This window comes from Oncorhynchus masou, chromosome 11 (assembly GCF_036934945.1).
Source record: "Oncorhynchus masou masou isolate Uvic2021 chromosome 11, UVic_Omas_1.1, whole genome shotgun sequence".
NCBI lineage: Eukaryota > Metazoa > Chordata > Actinopteri > Salmoniformes > Salmonidae > Oncorhynchus > Oncorhynchus masou.
Genome location: NC_088222.1, coordinates 29,461,338 through 29,485,305, shown reverse-complemented (window position 1 = coordinate 29,485,305; position 23,968 = coordinate 29,461,338). Strand labels below are relative to the sequence as shown.

Here is a 23,968-nt window from a genome sequence, read left to right as displayed (position 1 = left end):
CACACACCAACGCAGGTCCACACACACCATATGTACATACAGCATCTACCTCGAACCCCTGAACATCGACTCTGTACTCGTACCCCGTCTATATAGCCAAGTTATCATCACTAATTGTGTATTTATCCTTCATGTTATCTTTCTATTATTTTTCTCTATGCATTGTTGGGAAGGACCCATAAGTAAGCATTTCACTGTTAGTCTACACCTGTTGTTTACTAAACATGTGAAAATAACATTTGATTTGATCAGGAGAACGCAGTTTCCAGTCAACACCATAGGGTGTTATGGGGCTGGCTGGAGGCAGGATTTGATCAGATAGGACAGACGTCAGATAACTGTAGAGCCAAAAGGCAGGAGACCTGAACCAGCACCTCGTCTCCAGGCTAGAATGGACTGATGATGTCTTCATGTTTGGGCCAGTGACATCTTCATGTTTCTCCTAAACTGAAAGCCATACTTGTGTACTGTAGGAATGAGCGGCAGGATCCACCGGGTAGGACCATATGACCATCTCTCAAACACTGTTAGGAGTGTTCATTCTCTCTCTCTTAGCACAGTGCGACACAACATGGCCATCACAGTCACCATCCATGTCTATGTGCATCAGATGAGGAAGATTCAAACATAATACAGCCTTGACCTCCAGTGTCATTCAGAATCACATAGCTCTTCCAGTCTCATCAGTAGGTGAAGACACATAATCAATTTAACCACCAAAATCAATAGCTACGTCATTATGATGAAAATAAAAGGATTGAGTACTATACACTCATTGAATCTGCCAATATTGATATTTGGTCTAATTGTGGCCAATAAAAGCTTTACTGCTAACATTCCACCCTCTTTGCTCGAGGCTTTTCCAGCCCTATCTGTACCTGGCTTAGTCATCCTCTACACACACACACACACACACACACACACACACACACACACACACACACGATAGTGTATGGATTTGGACAGCAGCGAGGGCCCTGCATTGATCTACCAGATTTCCATAGGCAGAGTAAGAAAGAGGGGGAAACCATTGAGACTACAACACCCATGATCCTCAGCATGGACCCAGAAAGAGACAGATGGAACGGCTTCCTTCAATGGACACGTTGGGCACATCAGATCACAAAAACAACATAACACATGGAAAAGAGGCTTCTTGGAATTGTGGGGTTCTTCTTCTGCATTCAAAGGTGATTGACAGTTTTATGTCCAGCAGTAATGGGCAGTCATTTATGCTGTCATTGTTGCAGGAAGCATGAGTGTGTTAGTCACTGAAAGCTCCTGGCCCAGGAAAGCTTCCACCAGCCCTATTTACCTTGAGCTTAGCCCTTAGCCACCCTTAGCCCTTAGCCACCCCCAGATACAGGGCTTCCACCAGCCCCACCAGCACTATTTTCCTTGGGCTTCCAGCTTAGCCCTTACTGTAGCCTACCCCAGATACAGGGCTTCCAGCCACCCTTAGCCCACCAGCACTTAGCCACCCCCAGATACAGGGCTTCCACCAGCCCTATTTTCCTTGAGCTTAGCCCTTAGCCACCCTTAGCCCTTAGCCACCCCCAGATACAGGGCTTCCACCAGCACTAGCCCTTACTGTAGCCTACCCCAGATACAGGGCTTCCACCAGCACTAGCCCTTACTGTAGCCTACCCCAGATACAGGGCTTCCACCAGCACTAGCCCTTACTGTAGCCTACCCCAGATAGAACAGGTTAAAAAGGGTTTCACTGACTAAATTGACAACAGGACCTTAATCATAACCATAGAACACACTCACAAATCTGCTGCCAAATACATTTACATTATTCCCAAATGAATGTATGGGCCATTAGCTCAGTTATAATGTTGATTATTCAAGTGTTAAAAGAATTCTGTAAATGAATTTAGAACAAAATGGCTACCAAACCAAATGTAATGAAACAGATGCCACCACATGAAGAGACTGCTGCTGGTGTCATTTCAGCCATATCTAATAAGAGTAGTCATCATACTACATAGTCAAAATACAATCACATAGTAGGATTTGGCGGTACGCCGTATAAACCGTATCCCGGGGTATTTCGAAACAACATCAGTATGATTTTACAATACTGTCAATAAAGTTTTTTGTTTTTATACATTTGAATATTAGTACTTTTTAAATAAATGCCTGCATTCAACTTGTGCACTAGGTAATAGATAAAGCAGAACGTGTTAACCATGAAGCTTACCAGTACTAGTTCCCAAAACAGCTGTTTGAGCAAATCAAGTGTGTTTGTTTACAAAGATAGATGATGAGCAAAATGGGAGCTTCATGAGGTGAGTCACCCCTACAGCACAACTTAAGTGAAGTGATCAAGTTACAGCTGTTTGCCAGCTATGCATCTTATAACTACTAAGTTAACTATCTAAGATGTACCAAATAAATTATTTCCAGCTGGGTCCTGCTACTTTACTAATGCCAGCTAAGTGGCTACCCTTAGCTTGCAAGATCAAGCTTCTTGGTAACAGCAGCAGACACGATCCCGTCCTGAAATAAGATCCCTGCTGTCTAATATATATTTTGTGCATGCTGCATTTCGAGATACTTGCATAACTTTAGGAGCTGGGTTGTTAATAGTAAAATGTTCATAAGTGTTCGTTAGCATTTACCTAGCATTCGCTATGGGGATTCCTTAGTACTTTTTGCATTTTGTTAGCATTCTGATAAGTGATGTTTTTTTTGGGGGGGGGGGGTTACTTTTGAAAAGAAAATACTGTATATCCTGGGATGGCACAGTCAACCCAATCACATAGTTGTCTGTAAAAAACATTACGTTCATAAAACAGTACCTGACATTAAAACTAGTGGAATGTACAGAGATCCCTAATACTCATATTGAGGGAGGGATGAGTGGAGGGTAGAAGAAAGAAGGACACCGACCAAAAAAATGCATCAGTCCATCCAAAATAGTGGTCCTGGACTGGCCAGCCCCTCCAGTCAGAGACCAGTCCGTCCTGACAGAACGCCTCCCCACACCAGTCAACAAAGGTAGAGAGGGAGACACGCCCCTGACCCCTGACCCATCACCACACTGTAGGGTCCTTACGCTCCTTCTCACTGGCCTTCAGCTTTTTCTCCTGTAGGATGTTGGCCTGCAACTCTCTCTCCTGTAGGACCCTGGCCTGTAGCTCTCTCTCCTGCAACTCTCTGGTTTCCTGCAGTTTGCTCCCCTGCAGCTCCATGTCTGTGCTGGCATGGCGGTTGCGGTACTTAAACACCATGAAGAGACCCAGCAGCACCAGGACTATGGCGATGGTTCCCCCGATGGCTGCAGCCAGGATGCCTATATCAGAGATGGAGACTGGAAGGAGCAGCACAGCCAGCACACACACACACACAAAACAATACATTAGTCCATGCTAAGGTTTCTATGCAACACACCAGTGTGAGTGAGTGACTGACTGACCTCTGTGGACGACCCTGAGGGTGACCTCTCCATTGATGCCGTGGACGTCGGGCAGGTTGCGGACCTGGCAGGTGTAGGTGCCGTTGAAGGTGAAGGGGACTTCATGCAGACTGATGGAGGCGTCCTGTCTCAGGATGTCCCCTGACCACACTGCATGGCCCTTAAACCGCCCCTCTGTAGGGGGGTATGCCGTCTCCTGATAGTAAAACACCTGACACACACACACAATTATGCACTGCTCTAAAATGTTGATGTTTTAGGTAATACTCTGCAAAAAAAAAAGCCTCCATGTCTATCCAGTAGTCAAGCTGGTTTACGAGGCTAATCCAGTCTCCCTCCTAATTCAGACACCTTCCTTGTTTGACAACTGTTAGTTCTGTTTCCAGTGTGGAAGGGACACCTACCGACTCCTCAGCTCCCTGGTTCAGGGGACGGAAGTTCCAGGAGACAGCCACAGAGGAGTGGGACACTGGGTGTTTGGACTTAAAGGTGCACTTCAATCTCACTTCTGTCCCGTTCAACGCCTCCACCTCCTTGGATGTGAAAATCTCCATCCCAACGACTCGCAGCACACCTGACACACAGAGTGGACCCAATGAGACACGTAAGCACAGCTTACTGTGTTAACACTACATTATATACACAATAACCCTGAGCGTAGCATGAGCAAGCACCTTATAAAAGTCCTCACAGAACCTTTAGACCACACTATTAAACACAGAAAAATTGATTTCGCAGACTCATGTGTACACATGATGACCATAAGAAGGTTGATAGTGGTTTCCGCAACAACCATGTCTGTTTACACATCTTCATTCTAAACTTGGTCCGCTCTCTTCAGTAAACACAGCCTCGACTTCCAAAAAGTTGTTCGTTGACTACACTTTTCAAATCCCTGGAGCTGTAGCGTAGCTCAGTAATATGTGTACCCTCCCTCAAACGCTTCAACCTGTACTCAGTCAAACCCTTCAAGCGTGTTCTCACCTACAGTACTTTGTGCGGTCCAGTATGAACCAATCACCATAATGAGCTGAGCTAAAGTTATAAATCACACCCGAGTCAAACAAACTGAATGAACATATAAACTATTTAAAAAAATATCAAATTAGAAAGCAGGTGGTTTGGCCCTCCATTGATTCACTCAGCATGAGGTCTTCACAGACCTGAAATTCGGAGATTCGGCCCGGGTTGGGTTCGGGTCCTAAATTCAGACTTCTGTCTCTGATCTGGGTCGGGTCAAATATAATTTCCATGGGTCTTAATTTGCAATTAAAATTGCCTACTGGACCCGATTGGACTCATCCTCAGTTAATGGAATGTGTGTGAGGTGATGAGAACTGCGCAAGCTTGTTATCCGTGTCAGCCATTTGCAACTCAATAAAACGTTTGGCTTATGTCCAGCTGAAACTGGTTCCGGCTGCTCACCTCACATGTGCCTACTGCCGAGGAGGGAGAGAGAGCGAGTGAAAGGAGCCGTGGCTACTGTTGATTGAGAATATGGCAGCATTTTTCATTGAATTAAAACAAAAGTAAGAGGAGAAAGAGTATAGTGAAAAGAAAACCCAGAGACAAGTTTTATTTGTATTGGTTTTTTAAAAATGTTATACTTAATTTGATATTTTATAAACAATACAAAACATACAGTCGTGGCCAAAAGTTTTGAGAATGACACAAATATTAATTTTCACAAGGCTTGCTGCTTCAGTGTCTTTAGATATTTTTGTCAGATGTTACTATGGAATACTGAAGTATATTTACAAGCATTTCAAAGGTTTTACTGACAATTACATGAAGTTGATGCAAAGAGTCAATATTTGCAGTGTTGACCCTTCTTTTTCAAAACCTCTGCAATATGCCCTGGCATGCTGTCAACTAACTTCTGGGCCACATCCTGACTGATGGCAGCCAATTCTTGCATAATCAATGCTTGGAGTTTGTCCAAATTTGTGGGGTTTTGTTTGTCCACCCGCCTCTTGAGGATTGACTACAAGTTCTCAATGGGATTAAGGTCTGGAGAGTTTCCTGGCCATGGACCCAAAATATCGATGTTTTGTTCCCAAAACAGTTATCACTTTCGCCTTATGGCAAGGTGCTCCATCATGCTGGAAAAGGCATTGTTCGTCACCAAACTGTTCCTGGATGGTTGAGAGAAGTGACTCTCGGAGGATGTGTTGGTACCATTCTTTATTCATAGGTCTGTTCTTAGGCAAAATTGTGAGTGAGCCCACTCCCTTGGCTAAGAAGCAACCCCACACATGAATGTTCTCCGGATGCTTAACTGTTGGCATGACATAGGACTGATGGTAGCGCTCACCTTGTCTTCTCCGGACAAGCTTTTTTCCGGATGCCCCAAACAATCAGAAAGGGGATTTATCAGAGAAAATGACTTTACCCCAGTCCTCAGCAGTCCAATCCCTGTACCTTTTGCAGAATATCAGTCTGTCCCTGATGTTTTTTTCTGGAGAGAAGTGGCTTCTTTGCTGCCCTTCTTGACACCAGGCCATCCTCCAAAAGTCTTCGCCTCACTGTGCGTGCAGATGCACTCACACCTGCCTGCTGCCATTCCTGAGCAAGCTCTGTGCTGTTGGTGCCCCGATCCCGCAGCTAAATCAACCTTAAGAGACGGTCCTGGTGCTTGCTGGACTTTCTTGGGCGCCCTGAAGCCTTCTTCACAACAATTGATCCGCTCTCCTTGAAGTTCTTGATAATCCGATAAATGGTTGATTTAGGTGAAATCTTACTGGCAGCAATATCCTTGCATGTGAAGCACTTTTTGTGCAAAGCAATGATGACGGCACCTGTTTCCGTGAAGGTAACCATGGATGACAGAGGAAGAACAATGATTCCAAGCACCACCCTCCTTTTGAAGCTTCCAGTCTGTTATTCAAACTCAATCACCATGACAGAGTGATCTCCAGCCTTGTCCTCGTCAACACTCACACCTGTGTTAATGAGAGAATCACTGACATGATGGAATCACTAACAGCTGGTCCTTTTGCGGCAGGGCTGAAATGCAGTGGAAATGTTTTTTGGGGATTCAGTTCATTTGCATGGAAAAGAGGGACTTTGCAATTAATTGCAATTCATCTGATCACTCTTCATAACATTCTGGAGTATATGCAAATTACCATCATACATACTGAGGCAGCAGACTTTGTGAAAATTCATATTTGTGTCATTCAAAACTTTTGGCCACGACTGTACACATGACATCATACAAATATCAACTACATCACACTTGCCCAGACCCACTAGCACCCCCCATCTCCAGCTTCCGCATGGCCTCAAACTGTACCATTTTGTTGTTTCTCTCCGTAGCCCACACACTTTCAATTTTTAGATAAATCATTTGACTTTTCATGGATTATTGAGTCCTTATTAGTTTTACAGTTTGATATTGTAGTGGATTAAGATGAGAAGACCGTTGGCATGGCCAAATGGACTGCGAGCACTATTAAGGTTAGAAGCAATTTCACTTACTTTCGTATTCATTATAATGATTATTATTAGAGGTCGGCATGGCCGATTAATTAGGCCCATTTCAAGTTTTCATAACAAATCGGTAATCTGCATTTTTAGACGCTGATTATGGCCGATTACATTGCACTCTACGAGGAGACTGCATGGCAGGCTGACCACCTGTTACGTGAGTGCAGCAAGTAGCCAAGGTAAGTTGCTAGCTAGCATTAAATTTGTCTTATAAAAAAAACCATCTTAACATAATCACTAGTTAACTACACATGGTTGATGATATTACTAGTTTAACTAGCTTGTCCTGCATTGCAAATAATCAATGTGGTGCCTGTTAATTTATCATTGAATCACAGTCTTCTTCGCCAAACGGGTGATGGTGTACCTAACCATGAACATCAATGCCTTTCTTAAAATCAATACACAAGTATATATTTTTAAACCTGCATATTTAGTTAAAATAAATTAATGTTTGCAGGCAATATTAACTAGAGAAATTGTGTCACTTCTCTTGCGTTCTGTGAAACAGAGTCAGGGTATATGCAGCAGTTTGAGCAGCCTGGCTCGTTGCGAACTGTGTGAAGACTATTTCTTCCAAAACCGTAATTCATTTGCCAGAATTTTACAGAATTATGACATAACATTAAAGGTTGTGCAATGTAACACCAATATTTAGAGACTTGTGGATGCCACCCGTTCGATAAAATATGGAACGGTTCCGTATTTCATTGAAAGAATAAACGTTTTGTTTTCAAAATGATAGTTTCCGGATTTGACCATATTAATGACACAAGGCTCGTATTTCTGTGTGTTTATTATATTAGAATTAAGTCTGATTTGATAGAGCAGTCTGACTGAGCGGTGGTAGGCAGCAGCAGGCTCGTAATCATTCATTCAAACAGCACTTTCTTGCATTTGCCAGCAGCTCTTCGCAATGCTTGAAGCACAGTGCTATTTATGACTTCAAGCCTATCAACTCCCGAGATTAGGCTGGCAATACTATAGTGCCTATAAGAACATCCAATAGTCAAAGGTATATGAAATACAAATGGTATAGAGAGAAATAGTCCTATAAATTTCTATAATAACTAAAACCTAAAACTTCTAAACTGGGAATATTGAAGACTCGTGTTAAAAGGAATCACCAGCTTTCATATGTTCTCATGTTCTGAGCAAGGAACTTAAAGGTTAGTTTTTTTACATGGCACATATTGCACTTTAACTTTGTTTTGAGCCATTTTCTTTTGCCAAATTAGGTTCCAACTGTAATGTTGTGTTTGGCGCAATATAGGGCTACTAGCACTCAAACCATAAAAATGTAAAACCAAAGAGGGAGTGAGATGCAAAAAACGTACACGCCCACATCATAGCTAAGAGTGGGCGACAGCTCATTGCTCACTCTGACACACTGAGTTCTGCCTTCAAGGTATGATTTCATCCATCTCAAGGCATCGGGGGAAAAGTTGAACTTGGACAATTTTGTGATGAGAATCTCATGGTTAACAGTATCAAACGGCCAACTGCCTTCCTTAGGTCCAGAAACACAGTCCCAACAACGCCCCCTTTGTCCATCTTGGACGTCACATTTTCCAGAAGAAAGCAGTTGGCCGTTTCTGTGGAGTGTTTCACTCTGAAGCCAAACTGGAGTGTAATGTGAAAGGGCTGTTTGTTGAGGTGGGCAATCAGTTGTCCTGCTACACACTTTTCAACAACCTTTGACACCACAGGTAGTATACTAATGGGCCTGTAGTTACTCACGTTAGCAGGGTCGCCTGATTTAAAGACGACCGTTATTATGGCTGACTTCCATACCCTTGGAAACACCCCGAGACCAATAGACATGTTGGTGACCTTAGTAATGGGGCCAATTACTTTTGTAATTGTAGTTTTTAAGAAAAGGTAGAGTCCAACCCAAACACATCTTTGGCTTTAGAGTTCTTTAGTGAGCTAAATCACCTTGTTCACCTTTGATGAAGACAGGTTGAGCATCATTTACTAGCACTGAGCCCAAGAAACCAGTGGAGGGGTTCTGTGTCAGTATCCTGACAGAGTCAATTAAGTAGGAATTGAAGGCTATTGCTATTTCGACTGCATCCTGTGTTAGATTGTTATTCACCATGATTGCTAGTCTTTTTGCAGTGTTACTACGGTCTTTCCCTGTTAACATTTTTAGATTCTCCCAGATCAATTTAGAATTTCCCTTTGCTTCAACAAGTACGTTAATAAAAAAGTTTGCCTTGGCCTGTCTAATTTCTTTCATCACCTTATTTCTCAACATGGTAAACCTACGTCTGTCATGCTCTAATTTGGATCTTAGGGCTATTTTTAGAGCATAATCTCGTTCTTTCAACAATTTCCAGATTTCTCCAATTAGCCAAGGAAGAGTGCTCTTTTGGCCAGGTTTGGATTTGATTTTCTTTAGGAAACCATTTATAGTAGTCTGGATTGTGGATAGAAAAACCTGACTATCAGCTTCCACATCTGTATAGGACAAGAGATCATTCCAGTTAATTCCCTTAATTGCGTTTTCAAAATAGTTTAATTCACTCTTAGGTATTCTTAGTTGATCCGGCTTTCTAACAGTGGAGAGGTTAAACCTGCTCTTAGACAGCTTTCTGGCGATAAGTGTCAGATTATGATCAGATAGCCCAGTAACCATATTGAATGATTTAGTCACTCTCTCTGGTTTATTACAAGACACCAAATCAATCTGTGTTTTAGAGCAACAAGTCACCCTGGTTGGTCCTTTAACTAGCTGTGTAAGGCCAAAGGTATTAGTGATCCTTTTGAGGGTTTTCCTACAAAACGTGTCTTCATAATTAATGTTAAAATCTCCCATTAAGATTACCTCTTTTACAAAGTCACATTCCCTAAGCATGTTATTAAACTGATCAAAAAACACACTTTTGGTGGAAGGCCTATACATTTCAATAGAGGTAAAAGACATTTGGGGAGACAGTGTAACGTTCAGGCCAATACATTCTAGTTCATTATCACATGACCACTCAATTTGTTTACATCGGATATGTTCTTTAATGTAAATCATCACACCCCCTCCTCTTCCTTCAGTCCTGTCTCTCCTGAAAACATTGTAGCCAATCACAATCAAAACAGCATATGGAGAGTTTTTATGGAGCCATGTCTCTGAGGCAGAGGAAGTCAAGGTTGGAGTCTGTGAGTAGATGTTGAATTTGATGGCTTTTTAGAATGACACTACGAATGTTCAAGTGCCCCCCTAGTAGTCCCTTGGGCTTAGCTCGTGGGTCCCAGATGACTCGAGAGTGATTGACACATTGTTTTCTGACGGCTGGATTTAGGCCGTTTTGATTAGGGGCAGTTCGGTAGCGCAATTAACAATCCCTCCCGCCTGCACTGGATGCGGAGAACTAATTAAAACAGTCTTCTTGGGTATGACACTACAAGCTTGGCACACCTGTATTTGGGGAGTTTCTCTCATTCTTCTCTGCAGATCCTCTCAAGCTCTGTCAGGTTGGATGGAGAGCGTCGATGCACAACTATTCTCAGGTCTCTCAAGGACATTCAGAGACTTGTCCCGAAGCCACTCCTGCGTTGTCTTGGCTGTGTGCTTTGGGTCATTGTCCTATTGAAAGGTGAACCTTCACCCCAGTCTAAGGTCCTAAGCCCTCTGGAGCAAGTTTTCATCAAGGATCTCACTGTACTTTGCTAGATTCTCCCAGTCCCTGCCACTTAAAAACATCCCTACAGCATGATGCTGCCACCCCATGCTTCACCGTAGGGATGGTGCCAGGTTTCCTCCAGACGCTTGGCATTCAGGTCAAAGAGTTCAATCTTGGTTTCATCAGACCAGAGAATCTTGTTTCTCATGGGCCGAGAGTCTTAAGGTGCCTTTTTGAAAACTCCAAAACGGTGTCAGGACCCGGTTACGAACCTGGGTCTCCGGAGTGAGAAACAGTCACTTACCCAACTGAGCCACGAATAGTCAGCAGAACCCAGAAGATGAGGCAGACACAGCAGTACTTAAGACGGTGTATTTAATAAAGTAAAAAGGAGAAGTCCTTCAATACAAAAAAATGGCAAATCCAAAAGGTGGTAGGAATAGCACAAAAAAGCCTCAAGAGATACTCGAAAACAAAAACAGAATTCCACAAGAGCATCCACCGGAATCGACAAGAATACACAGAACACTAGGGCTGGGTGCTAACATACAAACACAGAGCACAGAACTGAGGGAAACTAAGGGTTTAAATACAACCAGGGGAAACGAGGCACAGGTGCAAATAATAATGGGGAACAAGGGAAAAAACATAAGGTCAAAAAGCACAATGGGGGCATCTAGTGACCAAAACCCGGAACAACCCTGGCCAAATCCTGACAGAATCCCCCTAGGAACGGCTCCTGACGTTCCTACCAGCTCTCTCAGGGTGGAGGGCCCTGAACTGACGAATGAGGTCAGGGTCCAGGATGTCTTTGGCAGGAACCCAGGAGCGCTCCTCGGGACCGTAGCCTTCCCAGTCCACCAGATACTGCCAGGAACGCTGCACCCGGCGGGAATCCAGTATCCGATGGACGGTATAAGCCGGCTGGCCTCCAATGACACGAGGCGGAGGGGAGGTCTGTCTGCCGGGACAAGGGAGAAAAAACAACAGGTTTTAACAATGAAATGTGAAATGTGGGATTAATCTTAAGGGATCTGGGTAAGTGTAGGCGATAAGAAACTGGGTTAACTCTCCTGGCAACCTTGAAGGGACCGATGTATTTTTGGGACAGCTTGCGAGACTCCACCCGTAGAGGTAAGTCTCTTGTGGAGAGCCAGACTCTCTGGCCGGGCGCAGGGTAGGCCCGGGACGGCGACGTCTGTTGGCTTGTTGTTGGTACCTCTGTGAGGAACGCATAAGATTAAGACGGGTCTTCCTCCACATAAGCCGACAGCGTCTGACGAACTTCAAGGCTGAAGGCACTCTGACTTCTGCCTCCTGGTCCGGGAACAATGGAGGAGCATAGCCAAACTGACACTCGTGCGGGGACATACCAGTGGAGGAGGAGCGCAAGGTGTTGTGCGCGTATTCGGCCCAAACAATAAAGGATGACCATGTGGACGGGTTGTCACGAGTCATACATCGGAGGGTGGTTTCCAGCTCTTGATTCATCCTCTCTGTTTGGCCGTTGGACTCCGGATGGTACCCTGAAGATAGACTGGCAGAAGCCCCATGAGTTGGCAGAAGGCCTTCCAAAACCTTGAGGCGAACTGGGGACCTCTGTCAGAAACCATATCTTGAGGAATGCCGAAGACTCGGAACACATGATTAATTACCAACTCAGCCGTTTCCTTGGCAGAAGGTAACTTAGTCAGAGGGACGAACCTGGCCGCCTTTGAAAACCTGTCGATTATGACTAGGATAGTAGTATTGCCATGGGATGGAGGAAGTCCAGTAATAAAGTCCAATGAGATATGGGACCAGGGTCTGTGGGGAACAGGTAAAGGGTGAAGGAGTCCTTGAGGGCGGAGGTGAGAAGATTTGCCCTGGCAGCACACGGGACAGGCATTGACGAAAGTGGCAACGTCTTCTCTTATGGTAGGCCACCAGAACTTACGCTGGATGAACTCCAAGGTGCGACCTACGCCCGGATGACAGGTGAGGCGAGAGGAGTGCCCCCACAGAAGGACCTGAGTCCTCACTGCCTTGGGGACAAACAACCGATTGGCAGGACCTCCTTTCGGGTCCGGTTCGCTAGCTTGAGCACGTCTCACGGTATCCTCAACTTGCCACGAGATCGGAGCCACAATCTTAGCAGCAGGAAGGACAGGCATGTCCGTGTCATCTCGAATGGCAGGAGCGTAGACTCGGGACAGGGCATCCGGTTTGAGATTCTTCGACCCGGGCCGATAGGTGAGGATAAACTGGAATCGATTGAAGAAAAGAGACCATCTAGCTTGTCTAGAGTTCAACCGCTTCGCCTGCTGGATATACTCCAGATTTTTGTGGTCCGTAAGCACTTGAAACGGGTGAGAAGCCCCCTCGAGCCAGTGTCTCCATTCCTTCAATGCCATCTTAACCGCTAGGAGTTCACGATCCCCCACATCGTAGTTCCTCTCAGTCGGGGTAAGCCGGTGTGAGAAGAAAGCGCACGGATGAAGCTTCTTGTCTTCACCCCTCTGAGACAGGACAGCTCCAACACCAACCTCTGATGCGTCTACCTCCACCACAAATGGTTCATCCGTAGTCGGTAGTATCAGGATGGGAGCAGAGAGAACGCGCTGCTTGAGTCCTTGGAAGGCCGTCTCAGCTTCTCTTCCCCACAAAAACCTTGCATTGCCACCCTTGGTTAAAGCTGAGAGAGGGGCTGCCACCAAGCTGAAGTTCTTGATGAACTTGCGGTAAAAGTTTGTGAAGCCCAGGAAACGCTGAACTTCCTTAACGGATTTGGGGGTGGGCCAATCCGCTACCGCCCCTACCTTCCTGGGGTCCATTTGGACTCGACCGGGTTCCACTACAAATCCCAGGAATTGTACTCGGGATGAATGGAATTCACATTTTTCCGGCTTAACGTACAGATGGCTGTCCAGGAGGCGTTTGAGTACTTGTCTGACATGCTTAGTGTGTTCTTGAAGGGAGCTCGAAAAGATGAGGATGTCATCCAAGTAAACGAACACAAATATGTTAAGCATATCCCTAAGCACATCGTTTATGAGCGCTTGGAACACCGCTGGGGCGTTGGTCAGGCCGAAGGGCATCACCAAGTATTCATAGTGACCAGTAGGCGTGTTGAAAGCGGTCTTCCACTCGTCACCAGGTCTGATCCGCACAAGATGGTATGCGTTCCGCAGGTCAAGCTTAGTGAAAACAACTGCTTCCTGGAGCAGCTCGAAGGCTGTGGCCATAAGGGGTAGCGGGTAACGGTTACGGACGGTTATGGCATTGAGTCCCCGGTAGTCGATGCAAGGACGTAATCCACCGTCTTTCTTGGCCACAAAGAAAAACCCTGCTCCCGCCGGGAGGTGGATGGACGCATGAGGCCTGCTTCCAGAGCGTCCTTGATGTAGGTATCCATAGCAGCTCGTTCGGGTGGAGATAGGGAAAAGATCCGACCCCTGGGGGGCAAGTGCCCGGAAACAGGTCGATGGGGCAATCGTAAGGTCTATGGGGTGGTAGCATGGTGGCCCTCTGTTTGCTAAACACCAGTTTGAGGTCATGGTAACACTCGGGAACTCGGGTCAGGTCGATGGATTCTAAAGACTCGGGAGTAGAACTCGGGAATTCTGGAAAATACAAGTAGCTTGGCACGTAGGACCCCACTGCTTGATAGTGCCCACAGACCAGTCGATGTGAGGGTTATGGCTGTGAAGCCAGGGGTATCCAAGGACGAGAGGGAACTCGGAACAGGAGATCAAATGAAAGTTCATCAATTCCTGGTGTTGTGAAACTGAAAGTCGCAAGGAGGTAGTGACATGAGTGACAAGTCCAGATCCCAAAGGGCTTCCATCCAATGTAGTGACCCTCATGGGTTCACTTAGAGGTTCAGAGGGAACGCCATTCTCCTTCGCCCAGACACCATCCATGAAGTTACCTGCGGCTCCAGAGTCTACCAAGGCTTGAAGGTGAAGCTTGTGGTTGTCCCAGGAGAGGGTGACTGGAATGAGCAGACGGGAGTTGGACGGATGGGAGGAGGTTATGTTTCCCGTTACAGTTCCCCCGGTCTGTACGGGACAGAGCGTTTCCCTGGAGCCCGGGACACGTGGAACGGAAATGGCCCGGTTTGCCGCAATATAGACAGCGTCGCTCCCTCATCCGGCGGTCTCTCTCAGCCTGGGAGATGCGTCCAATCTGCATGGGTTCCGATGGAGCCAGCGAGGATAAAGGTGGGGACTCGGAGCTGGGACTGATAGGGGCTAGAGGTCTACGGTTGAGTTCTCTCTCTCTCAGACGCTGGTCAATGCGTGAGGCCAACTTGATCAGGGACTCGAGATTGTCCGGTGGTTCCCGAGTGGCCAGTTCATCTTGGATAGTGTCGGAAAGGCCTTTCAGAAAGCACACCGTGAGCGCCTCGTTGTTCCAGCCACTTGCTGCTGCCACCGTGCGGAACTGGATGGCATAGTCCGTCACGCTGCGCCAACCTTGGTGGAGAGTCAGGAGCTGTTTGGCTGAGTCAGAACCACTGCTTGGGCCTTGAAACACTCGTTTGAATTCCTCAGCAAAGGCAGAGTAGCTGGCACAGCAGGAACTATGGGCATCCCACACAGCAGTAGCCCAGGCCAGGGCTTTTTCCGACAGCAGGGTGATGATATAAGCGATCTTAGACCGGTCGGTGGGAAACGACGAGGGTTGTAGCTCAACGGAGAGAGAACATTGGGTGAGAAACCCTTTACAAGCACTTGGATCACCTGAGAACTGTTGGGGAGGTGGAAGACGAGGTTCAGCCAGGGGGTTAACTGCCATGGGTACGTGAATCTGAGGTACTGGGACGGGAACTGTTGCCGGGGTAAGACGATCAGATATTTGCTTAATGGAAGTCAGCATCTCCGACAGAAGATGAGAATGTCTAGCCATTAAGGCCTCTTGCTGAACCAGGGCGGCTTCGTGGCGTTGGACAGTCTCCTGGTGGTGGGACAGCATGGCAAAAGGTCCTGGGAACTGGCTGCCTCTGGGTTCATTTTGGCTCTGTGTTTCTGTCAGGACCCGGTTACGAACCTGGGTCTCCGGAGTGAGAAACAGTCACTTAACCAACTGAGCCACGAATAGTCAGCAGAACCCAGAAGATGAGGCAGACACAGCAGTACTTAAGACGGTGTATTTAATAAAGTAAAAAGGAGAAGTCCTTCAATACAAAAAAATGGCAAATCCAAAAGGTGGTAGGAATAGCACAAAAAAGCCTCAAGAGATACTCAAAAAACAAAAACAGAATTCCACAAGAGCATCCACCGGAATCGACAAGAATACACAGAACACTAGGGCTGGGTGCTAACATACAAACACAGAGCACAGAACTGAGGGAAACTAAGGGTTTAAATACAATCAGGGGAAACGAGGCACAGGTGCAAATAATAATGGGGAACAAGGGAAAAAACATAAGGTCAAAAAGCACAATGGGGGCATCTAGTGACCAAAACCCGGAACAACCCTGGCCAAATCCTGACAAACGGGCTGTCATGTGGCTTTTACTGAGGCTTTTACTGAGGAGTGGATTCCATCTGCCCATCTGATCGCCGACAGCTGAACAGTGAAGTTTTTAATATGCTACACATCAAAACACAACCAATATTATTTTTGTAATTGGTTTCAGGCAGATTTTAAGGGCACGTAACTGTGGATCATTTGGCCAATAGGCCTATCGCTCGTTTATTTATGGCACTGACAGCGCCCAGTCAGAGGTGTCTTTCTCTCTCTCTACTCACTCAGTCCCAAACCAGCACTGGTCTGTTTGGGTCTTTTTTCCCCCACGTGCCTTTTCGGAACGGGTCGGACTATCCTCGGGTCCACTCGCAACAGACCTCCGTTTAATTTGTTTTTTATAGAAATAGGGTCAGGTGGGACTTTTGGACCCGTGAAGACCTCTACTCAGCATTCCATTGTGTTTATATTTGGAAGTCTGTGTGTGTGTGTCACTGTCTGGTTAATGATACCGGCAGGTGGCTGGTTAATGATTGTAGGTCTTCAGTCCAGAGGTCCACGTATGAGAGCCTGAACCAGCCAGGAAGTATAAAAGGATTCTGATAAAGGTAAAAAAAACAACAACAAAAAACATCAAGTGTTCTGGCAAACATGAAATCTTCCATCTGTACCCACTGGCACCACTCTGAAGTGTCGATTAGATTTATCTCCTTCAGGAGTTCGGCAGGGTAGGGGCTCGAGACAAACAGGGATTAATACCAGCCATGTGCATTTCTTTTTCCTTCATGCTCTGCCTCATTGCCCTGATAGTGTTATGGATTAAAACAGTCAGTCACTCTAAATCCTATCCACCCTGTCATGTTCATGGGCAGACAAGCAAAAGATCAGTAAAAAACACTGTAGAAAGTATCTGAGCTGAGGGAACCATCCTGGCGAATCACTGTATTGTAACAAACTACATGCACTACCCTAGAGTAGACATGACAGCACTAAAATCAATCAACCAGATGGCTGAGCTTCACTTCCCAGGCAGACTTCAGAAAGGCCCCTCTCTGCGCTCCCTGATTGGATGGAATTCATGTGATGACAGATGTGTTGTATTATTCAAACTAGAGCAGCAACACATTAGTACTTTGAGTACAGGGAGGAGAGATAATCCTCCCATGTCCTTGAAAGTATAACCCACACAAACAAAACAGACATTTACAGACTGGATGCTTTCATATAAAACACTGGGTGTGATCCACTAACTCTTGGCTGAGTTGCCTCAAGGCAGATCCAAAGAATAAATACAATCTGCAGCACTAAAGACACTCCCCTGCTTCCTGATATCGGACAGAGCTATTGGGGCGTATTATACACATCGGATAGGTACACAGTATAGACGTTCAGATTCATACATCAATACCTGGCCTTCCATATCCATCTAACAATTATCCAGGAGGACAATAACTTATGATCACTATGAGCTTTGGCCTGATCAATCTGAGAAACATGTCAGAAATGTCAACATATACTGCATGTCCAAGCTATTCTATAATGATAAAGTATAAATCAAGAGTAGACTACTTATTATCAAGATTGTGGAAATTAGATTGGGGTTCTGGTCACCTGACCGGTAGCCATCTGAGCCTGACAGTGGCAGAGGCGGGACCAAGTCACTATTATTCGAGTCACAAGCAAGTCTCAAGTCACAAGATCGGAATTCTCAAGTTGAGTCCCAAGTAGAACGGGTCAAGACTCGAGTCAAGTCCAAGTCGTGCATTCAATGAGCAAGTCAAATCGAGACTCAAGTGAAGTAAAAATAAAATCGATACATGCAACGACTTGTTCAACTACAAATCTTTGTCTATGTATTAACACAGCCCTTTTCGTCATTTTGTCTACAACACATTTTGATTAGCATTTGTAATTGTAAAACTTGTAGCAGTCGTAGGGGCATAAAATCAGCAGAAGGCAAGGCAGGTTGACATGCTCAGAGAGTAGATTTATTTATAGGTCTTGCTGATCCAATGGTGAAAGCGCCATTTCATACAAAAAGGCAATTTACACATCCATTGTTACATTGGTATATTAATCTTAACCAAACTTAATGATTATTAATGATGTTTCAACACAATGCATACATGGAACAATACATTCTCCTATTCCATGTTCTGACTCCAAAGCGAAGGGTGCAGGCCATGTAGCCTATTTCTATGCGCACATTACACACAACGAGGATAACACAGGCACGGAACTCCGACATAACCCAAGAAATATGAACAAAAGGAAACCATATATTGAATTAAATAAACAGAACTTCTACCCCATGAATCTTGTGAACGGTCATGTGCACAATAAACATTGCGTCCACTCAGAGGGAACAAAATGGTTGGCTAAATGAAAATGTATTGTAGGCCTAGCAAACATGAAATGTCTACATGTTGTAATAAACGGTACCAGGATGGAATGAAACGCTAGCAATTATTTTAGTATTAGATATTGATTTACCACACAGGGCCAATTAATTTAAACATGTGAAAGCAAGAGCAAACATTTCAACAAGAGAAAAAAAGCTCCATGCTGGTGTTTGGAGAGCTGCGCCTATGCTGAGTCTTTTCCACAGTAATTACTCATTTTAAACAAATTCCAAATGAAAGCTTCATAAGTAAATCATCAATTTCAAGCAATTGTTACATACCAAAATACCAGTAGGCCTACGCTAGTATTTGTTGCCCCACTGCTGATGAGCTTGCAAAGTAAACAGTTAATATTCTTGATCACCAACATTGTTTTGAGCTGCATATTTATTTATTATGGCAAAACTCTCTACCTATAATTTGACATTCTTCCTCTATGGATTATTGGCAATCACACAGGTATTTGCTCTTTATTAAAAAAACAACAGGACCAAATGACTTTCTTATTTTTCTCCATTCACACAGTGGGTCAGACGATTGGCACCAATCACACTACGAATTCTCTTCAGGTATTCAACCTGAACACCCGTCGTTACCCCTGTGAAGACTCCTTTAAATGGGTGCTCTCCTCCAAAGTTCAAAACACAAAACTTTTGTTTGGATTCTTTTGAGGGTGGCCCACTGCAATCTTCCTCTGTTCTTCAGAAATACAATTAATCAAAATAAGCCCACTCCTGGCCACTGACAGACTCCACTTTTTCCAGCGCATACGTCACCATTTGACACCCCAAAAGGGTTTCACGTGCATCCTTACTAGAGGTCGACCGACTATGATTTTTCAACGCCGATACCGATTATTGGAGGACCAAAAAAGCCGATACCGATTAAATCGGCCGATTTGTTGTAATTGTCATTATTACAAATAAAACATACTGAATTAACACTTATTTTAACTTAATATAAAACCTCAATAAAATCAATTTAGCCTCAAATAAATAATGAAACATGTTCAATTTGGTTTAAATAATGCAAAAACAAAGTGTTGGAGAAGAAAGTAATATGTGCCATGTAGAAATATGTGCCATGTAAAATATGTGCCATGTACAAAAGCTAACGTTTAAGTTCCTTGCTCAGAACATGAGAACATATGAAAGTTGGTGGTTCTTTTTAACATGAGACTTCAATATTCCAAGGTAAGAGGTTTTAGGTTGTAGTTAATATAGTATTTATACGACTATTTCTCTCTATACCATTTGTATTTCATATACCTTTGACTATTGGATGTTCTTATAGGCACTATAGTATTGCCAGTGTAACAGTATAGCTTCCGTCCCCCTCCTCGCCCCTACCTGGGCTCGAACCAGGAACACATCGACAACAGCCACACTCGAAGCAGCGTTACCCATCGCCCCACAAAAGCCGCAGCCCTTGCAGCGCAATTGGAATAACTACTCCAAATCTAAAAGCGAGTGACGTTTGAAACAATATTAGCGCACACCCAGCTAACTAGCTGGCCATTTCACATTGGTTACACCAGCCATTATGCTGATAGGCTTGAAGTCATAAACAGCGCTGTGCTTGCGAAGAGCTGCTGGCAAAACGCACAAAAGTGCTGTTTGAATGAATGATTATGGTCCTGCTGTTGCTCAGTCAGACTGCTCTATCAAATCAGACTTAATTATAACATAATAACACACAGAAATACGAGCCTTTGGTCAGTAATAGGATCGAATCCTGAAACTATAATTTTGAAAACAAAACGTTTATTATTACAGTGAAATACGGAACCGTTCGGTATTTTATCTAACGGGTGGCATCCCTAAGTCTAAATATTCTTGTTACATTGCACAACCTTCAATGTATGTCATAATTAAGTAAAATTCTGGCAAATTAGTTCGCAATGAGCCAGGCAGCCCAAACTGTTGCATATACCCTGACTCTGCGTGCAATGAACCCTGACTCTGCGTGCAATGGTTAATATTGCCTGCTAAACTGGATTAGTAGTTATAAAACACAATCAATCATAATCACTAGTTATAAGATAAATTGCTAGCTAGCATTAAACTTAACTTGGCTTCTACTGCATTCGCGTAACAGGCAGGCTACTCGTGGAGTGCAATTGTTAGTGTTGGACTAGTTAACTGTGCGGTTGCAAGATTGGAACCCCTGAGCTGACAAGGTGAAAATCTGTCGTTCTGCCCCTGAACAAGGCAATTAACTGACTTGCCTAGTTAAATAAAAGGTATAAAATAAAAACATTTTTTGTATTTTGTTTTTAAATCATCAAAAATCGGCGCCCAAAAATAAAGATTTCCGATTGTTATGAAAACTTGAAATCGGCCCTGACTAATCGGTCGACCTCTAATCCCTACTCAAACGCATCCCGACAAGAAGAGATTTATTATCATTCATACATGTATCCTCCACTCCAATTTTAGACCATTTCCTTTTTATTCCAGCTTTAGCTACTACTATTGTCCTGTCAGAACACTCGACTTCACCAACTGTGCTCAACACGCTGCTTGATTCAAACTTAGGCAGTGTTACTTGTGGCTATGATGCGGGGATTGAGCTCAGGCCGATTCCGATGTGAGTTATCTGACCCAAATGTATTACTTGGGTCTCGGGCCGATTGGGGCTACTCTCTGGCAGATGATTACACGGACTGCTTTATAACATTTTATTATTTATTTATTTTTCCATATTTTCTCATTGTTTCTGTGATTTATTTTACACAGCATTTTATGTCATATAGCCAACTATGTTTTTAAGAGAGAGCTTTTCAATTGGCATCTCTCCCCTGTTTTCAGTCACTGGATTAGGTGTGAGCAGTGCAGGAGGTAGGCTAATGAGTTGTGCTCCAATTTGACTGGGAATAGCTATATTTGTGACCTATGTACAAATTAGAATTGTGCAATAAATCAACAACATTTTATTTGTCACGTGCCAAATACAACAGGTGAAATTCTTACTTACAAGCCATTAACCAACAACGCAGTTAAGAAAATATTTACTAAATAAACTAAAGTAAAAAAATAATTAAAAGCAACAAAAAATAACAATTGTGAGGCTATATATATATTTTTTACCTTTATTTAACCAGGCAAGTCAGTTAAGAACAAATTCTTATTTTCAATGACGGCCTAGGAACAGTGGGTTAACTGCCTGTTCAGGGGCAGAACGACAGATTTTTACCTTGTCAGCTCAGGGGGTACCGGTACTGAATCACTATAAGGGTGTACAGATTAGTCTGGGTAAAGTGACTATGCATAGATAATAATCAGCGGGTTGCAGCAGTGTAATAGTCCCAGTAGCCATGTTATTAATTGTTCAGCAGTCTTATGGCTTGGGGTTAGAAGCTATTTGGACCTAGACTTGGCACTCCGATACCGCTCGCCGTGCGGTAGCAGAGAGAACAGTTAATAACTTCAGTGACTGGAGACTGACAATTTTTTGGACCTTCCTCCGACACCGCCTAGTTAGTGTATAGGTCCTGGATTGCAGGAAGCTTGGCCCCAGTGATGGGGCCAAACTACTACCCTCTGTAGCACCGAGCAGTAGGATGCCGAGCAGTTGCCATACCAGGCGGTGATGCAACCGGTCAGGATGATCTCGATGGTGCAGCTGTAGAACTTTTTGAGTATCTACGGACCCATGCCAAATCTTTTCAAGTCTCCTGAGGTGGAAAAGGCATTATCGTGCCCTCTTCACGACTTTGTTGGTGTGTTTGGACCATGATAGTTTGTTGGGGATGTGGACACCAAGGAAATTGAAACTCTTGACCCGCTCCACTACAGCCCCGTCGATGTGAATGGGGGCATGTTGGGCACACCCTCAGCAAAGCATAAGACAGTTGCCACATCAATGTTACACTGAATTAACGAGTTAAGTTATTAAAATGTTATATTCCATTCCAATATTATATTCCAATTCATCTTTTTTTAAATTAATTATAAACAACTATTGAAAACCTTTTGCTCCTGCATGTCATTTTAAAAAGACTACTGTGATATAAAATCTTGTATTATTCAAATAATATTTAGTGCAATTATACATAATGGTTATTATGGAAAAGGAACAACGAAAAGATCAAAGAAAATGTATGTACAGGTGACTTAAAGAAGGACTTTACATCAAGTCTCCTCAGAGTTTGGATATTAATAGCGACATGTGCAACACCATTTCCCCCAATATTTTATTTAAATAATTAAAATAAGACCACTAGACTTAGCTTTTAAGTATTACTTACTAAAGAATTTCTAAATAAAACTGATTAAATGGATTTTAACACATTTGCGTGAAACCCTATGCCATAATTTTCTACCAGGCACCCCATGGGAGGGCCAGTTACCCTGGTACTTAAAAAGAAAAACACCCCTTTTCTAAAAGCAATATTTTATGAAATGGCAAAAAAGTGTAAACTGTAGTCATTTGTTTCCCTTTATAGTTAGTTCGCCTTAACATGACCTTCGTCCTATATATACTTTTTCTAAACGTTGCTTTGTGTCAGAAATTATACATTGTTCTTATGAGAGGTAGTTACTTCCTAGTACCGTGAATTGGCTTTAATCCACAAGGCTCTGTGCCACAAAATGAGTGACAAAACATTACAAAACCTGGCAAGATCATTTCAAGTCTCACGTAATTTTATGTTCTATTAAGTGGAGTCCCAAGTAATCAAATGTGTGACTCGAGTCCACAACTGGACAGTGGTGTCAATGTGATTCGTGAGCAAGATGACTGCTGGAGCCTCTGATCAATGTTTTGACTGAATAATACTAGACCTAAGTGTTCATGTAAAGCTATAAATTATCAACAATATTCGTTTGATTTACTTGATCATACAGAATAGCGACTAATTGCCATAGGACTGAACACAGAAATTAATGAAGTAACTTCGAACTCACCTGGCACTGCGAATAAACCCATAAACGCGAGGAACTGTTGCCATGTCCGATACATTGGATTGTCAGTTTGTCCAGGCCTCAAATACACCAACAAACTTTCAAAGAGTTACTAGAAACCTCCAAAAGTGAACGTTTTAAGGATAATTCAGGCGAATACCTCGACAGGTTAGCTCTAGGACTCGGAAGTTTGAAACTCAAAGACTGTGTGTGCGTGCACTCCGGCTGTAGGCGGAGTCACATTACACACCTTTTGCCTTTGGCGGACTGGTGGGAGGCGAACGCTGTTGTAAAACATGTTTGAGTAAAACCTGTTTTTATCCCCCCAAAACTATGCAAAGTATTAATACTGCTGGCCTACCTTTACTTGTATCCTAGACTTGATGAAATTAGGATATGTCCAAACTGTCCACTGCTGCTCAAACGTCTTTTTTTTTCTTTAAAAAATAGGCTACTGAGGCAAAATCACCTTGAACATTTTCCGTTTTCTACCCCGTCATTTGCGCAGAAGCAACGCATTAAGCATAGCGTACCTATGCTACCCTACAAAGTGAAACAGAAAAATAGCTTCAAAGTTGATTTGCTAGCCAGACAAGTATAATGTAGGTAGATCATTGATAATGCACTGATGTATCATCTTATTATGTAGTCATTTGTATTCATATCAATCATAACCAC

General features: G+C 43.8%; 2 protein-coding genes across 3 annotated transcripts in view; one reads left to right on the top strand and one right to left on the bottom strand.

Moving 5' to 3' along the window:
- Positions 1 to 1,894: 1,894 nt before the first annotated feature.
- Positions 1,895 to 23,793, bottom strand: LOC135548464 (myelin protein zero-like protein 2). Of its 2 annotated transcripts, none has more exons than XM_064978086.1 (4): positions 23,652 to 23,793; positions 3,829 to 3,998; positions 3,425 to 3,635; positions 1,895 to 3,319 (listed from the first exon to the last, which is right to left on the bottom strand). In XM_064978086.1, the coding sequence occupies exons 2-4, from the start codon at positions 3,976 to 3,978 to the stop codon at positions 3,042 to 3,044; spliced, it is 639 nt and encodes a 212-aa protein (XP_064834158.1). In that variant the 5' UTR covers positions 3,979 to 3,998; positions 23,652 to 23,793; the 3' UTR covers positions 1,895 to 3,041. The 2 variants fall into 2 exon arrangements, with proteins under 2 accessions (XP_064834158.1, XP_064834156.1); XM_064978084.1 differs by lacking the exon at positions 23,652 to 23,793 and adding an exon at positions 23,294 to 23,511.
- LOC135548465 (platelet-activating factor acetylhydrolase IB subunit alpha2-like) overlaps positions 4,867 to 23,968 on the top strand; it is a 57,338-nt gene continuing 38,236 nt past the window's right edge. Inside the window, exons 1-3 of the mRNA XM_064978088.1 lie at positions 4,867 to 4,953; positions 6,815 to 6,883; positions 7,004 to 7,092. The gene's annotated coding sequence lies outside the window, so the exon portion shown is untranslated. The remainder of the gene's footprint in view (positions 4,954 to 6,814; positions 6,884 to 7,003; positions 7,093 to 23,968) is intronic.

Excerpts from the sequence above, each read along its gene's own strand:
- LOC135548464 (XM_064978084.1), bottom strand. The coding sequence starts at position 23,348 with ATGTATCGGACATGGCAACAGTTCCTCGCGTTTATGGGTTTATTCGCA. Across the intron at positions 3,999-23,293 it reads GGGTTTATTCGCAGTGCCAG|GTGTGCTGCGAGTCGTTGGG; the intron begins GTGAGTTCGAAG and ends TCTGTGTGTCAG. Across the intron at positions 3,320-3,424 it reads CCTCAGGGTCGTCCACAGAG|TCTCCATCTCTGATATAGGC; the intron begins GTCAGTCAGTCA and ends TGCTCCTTCCAG.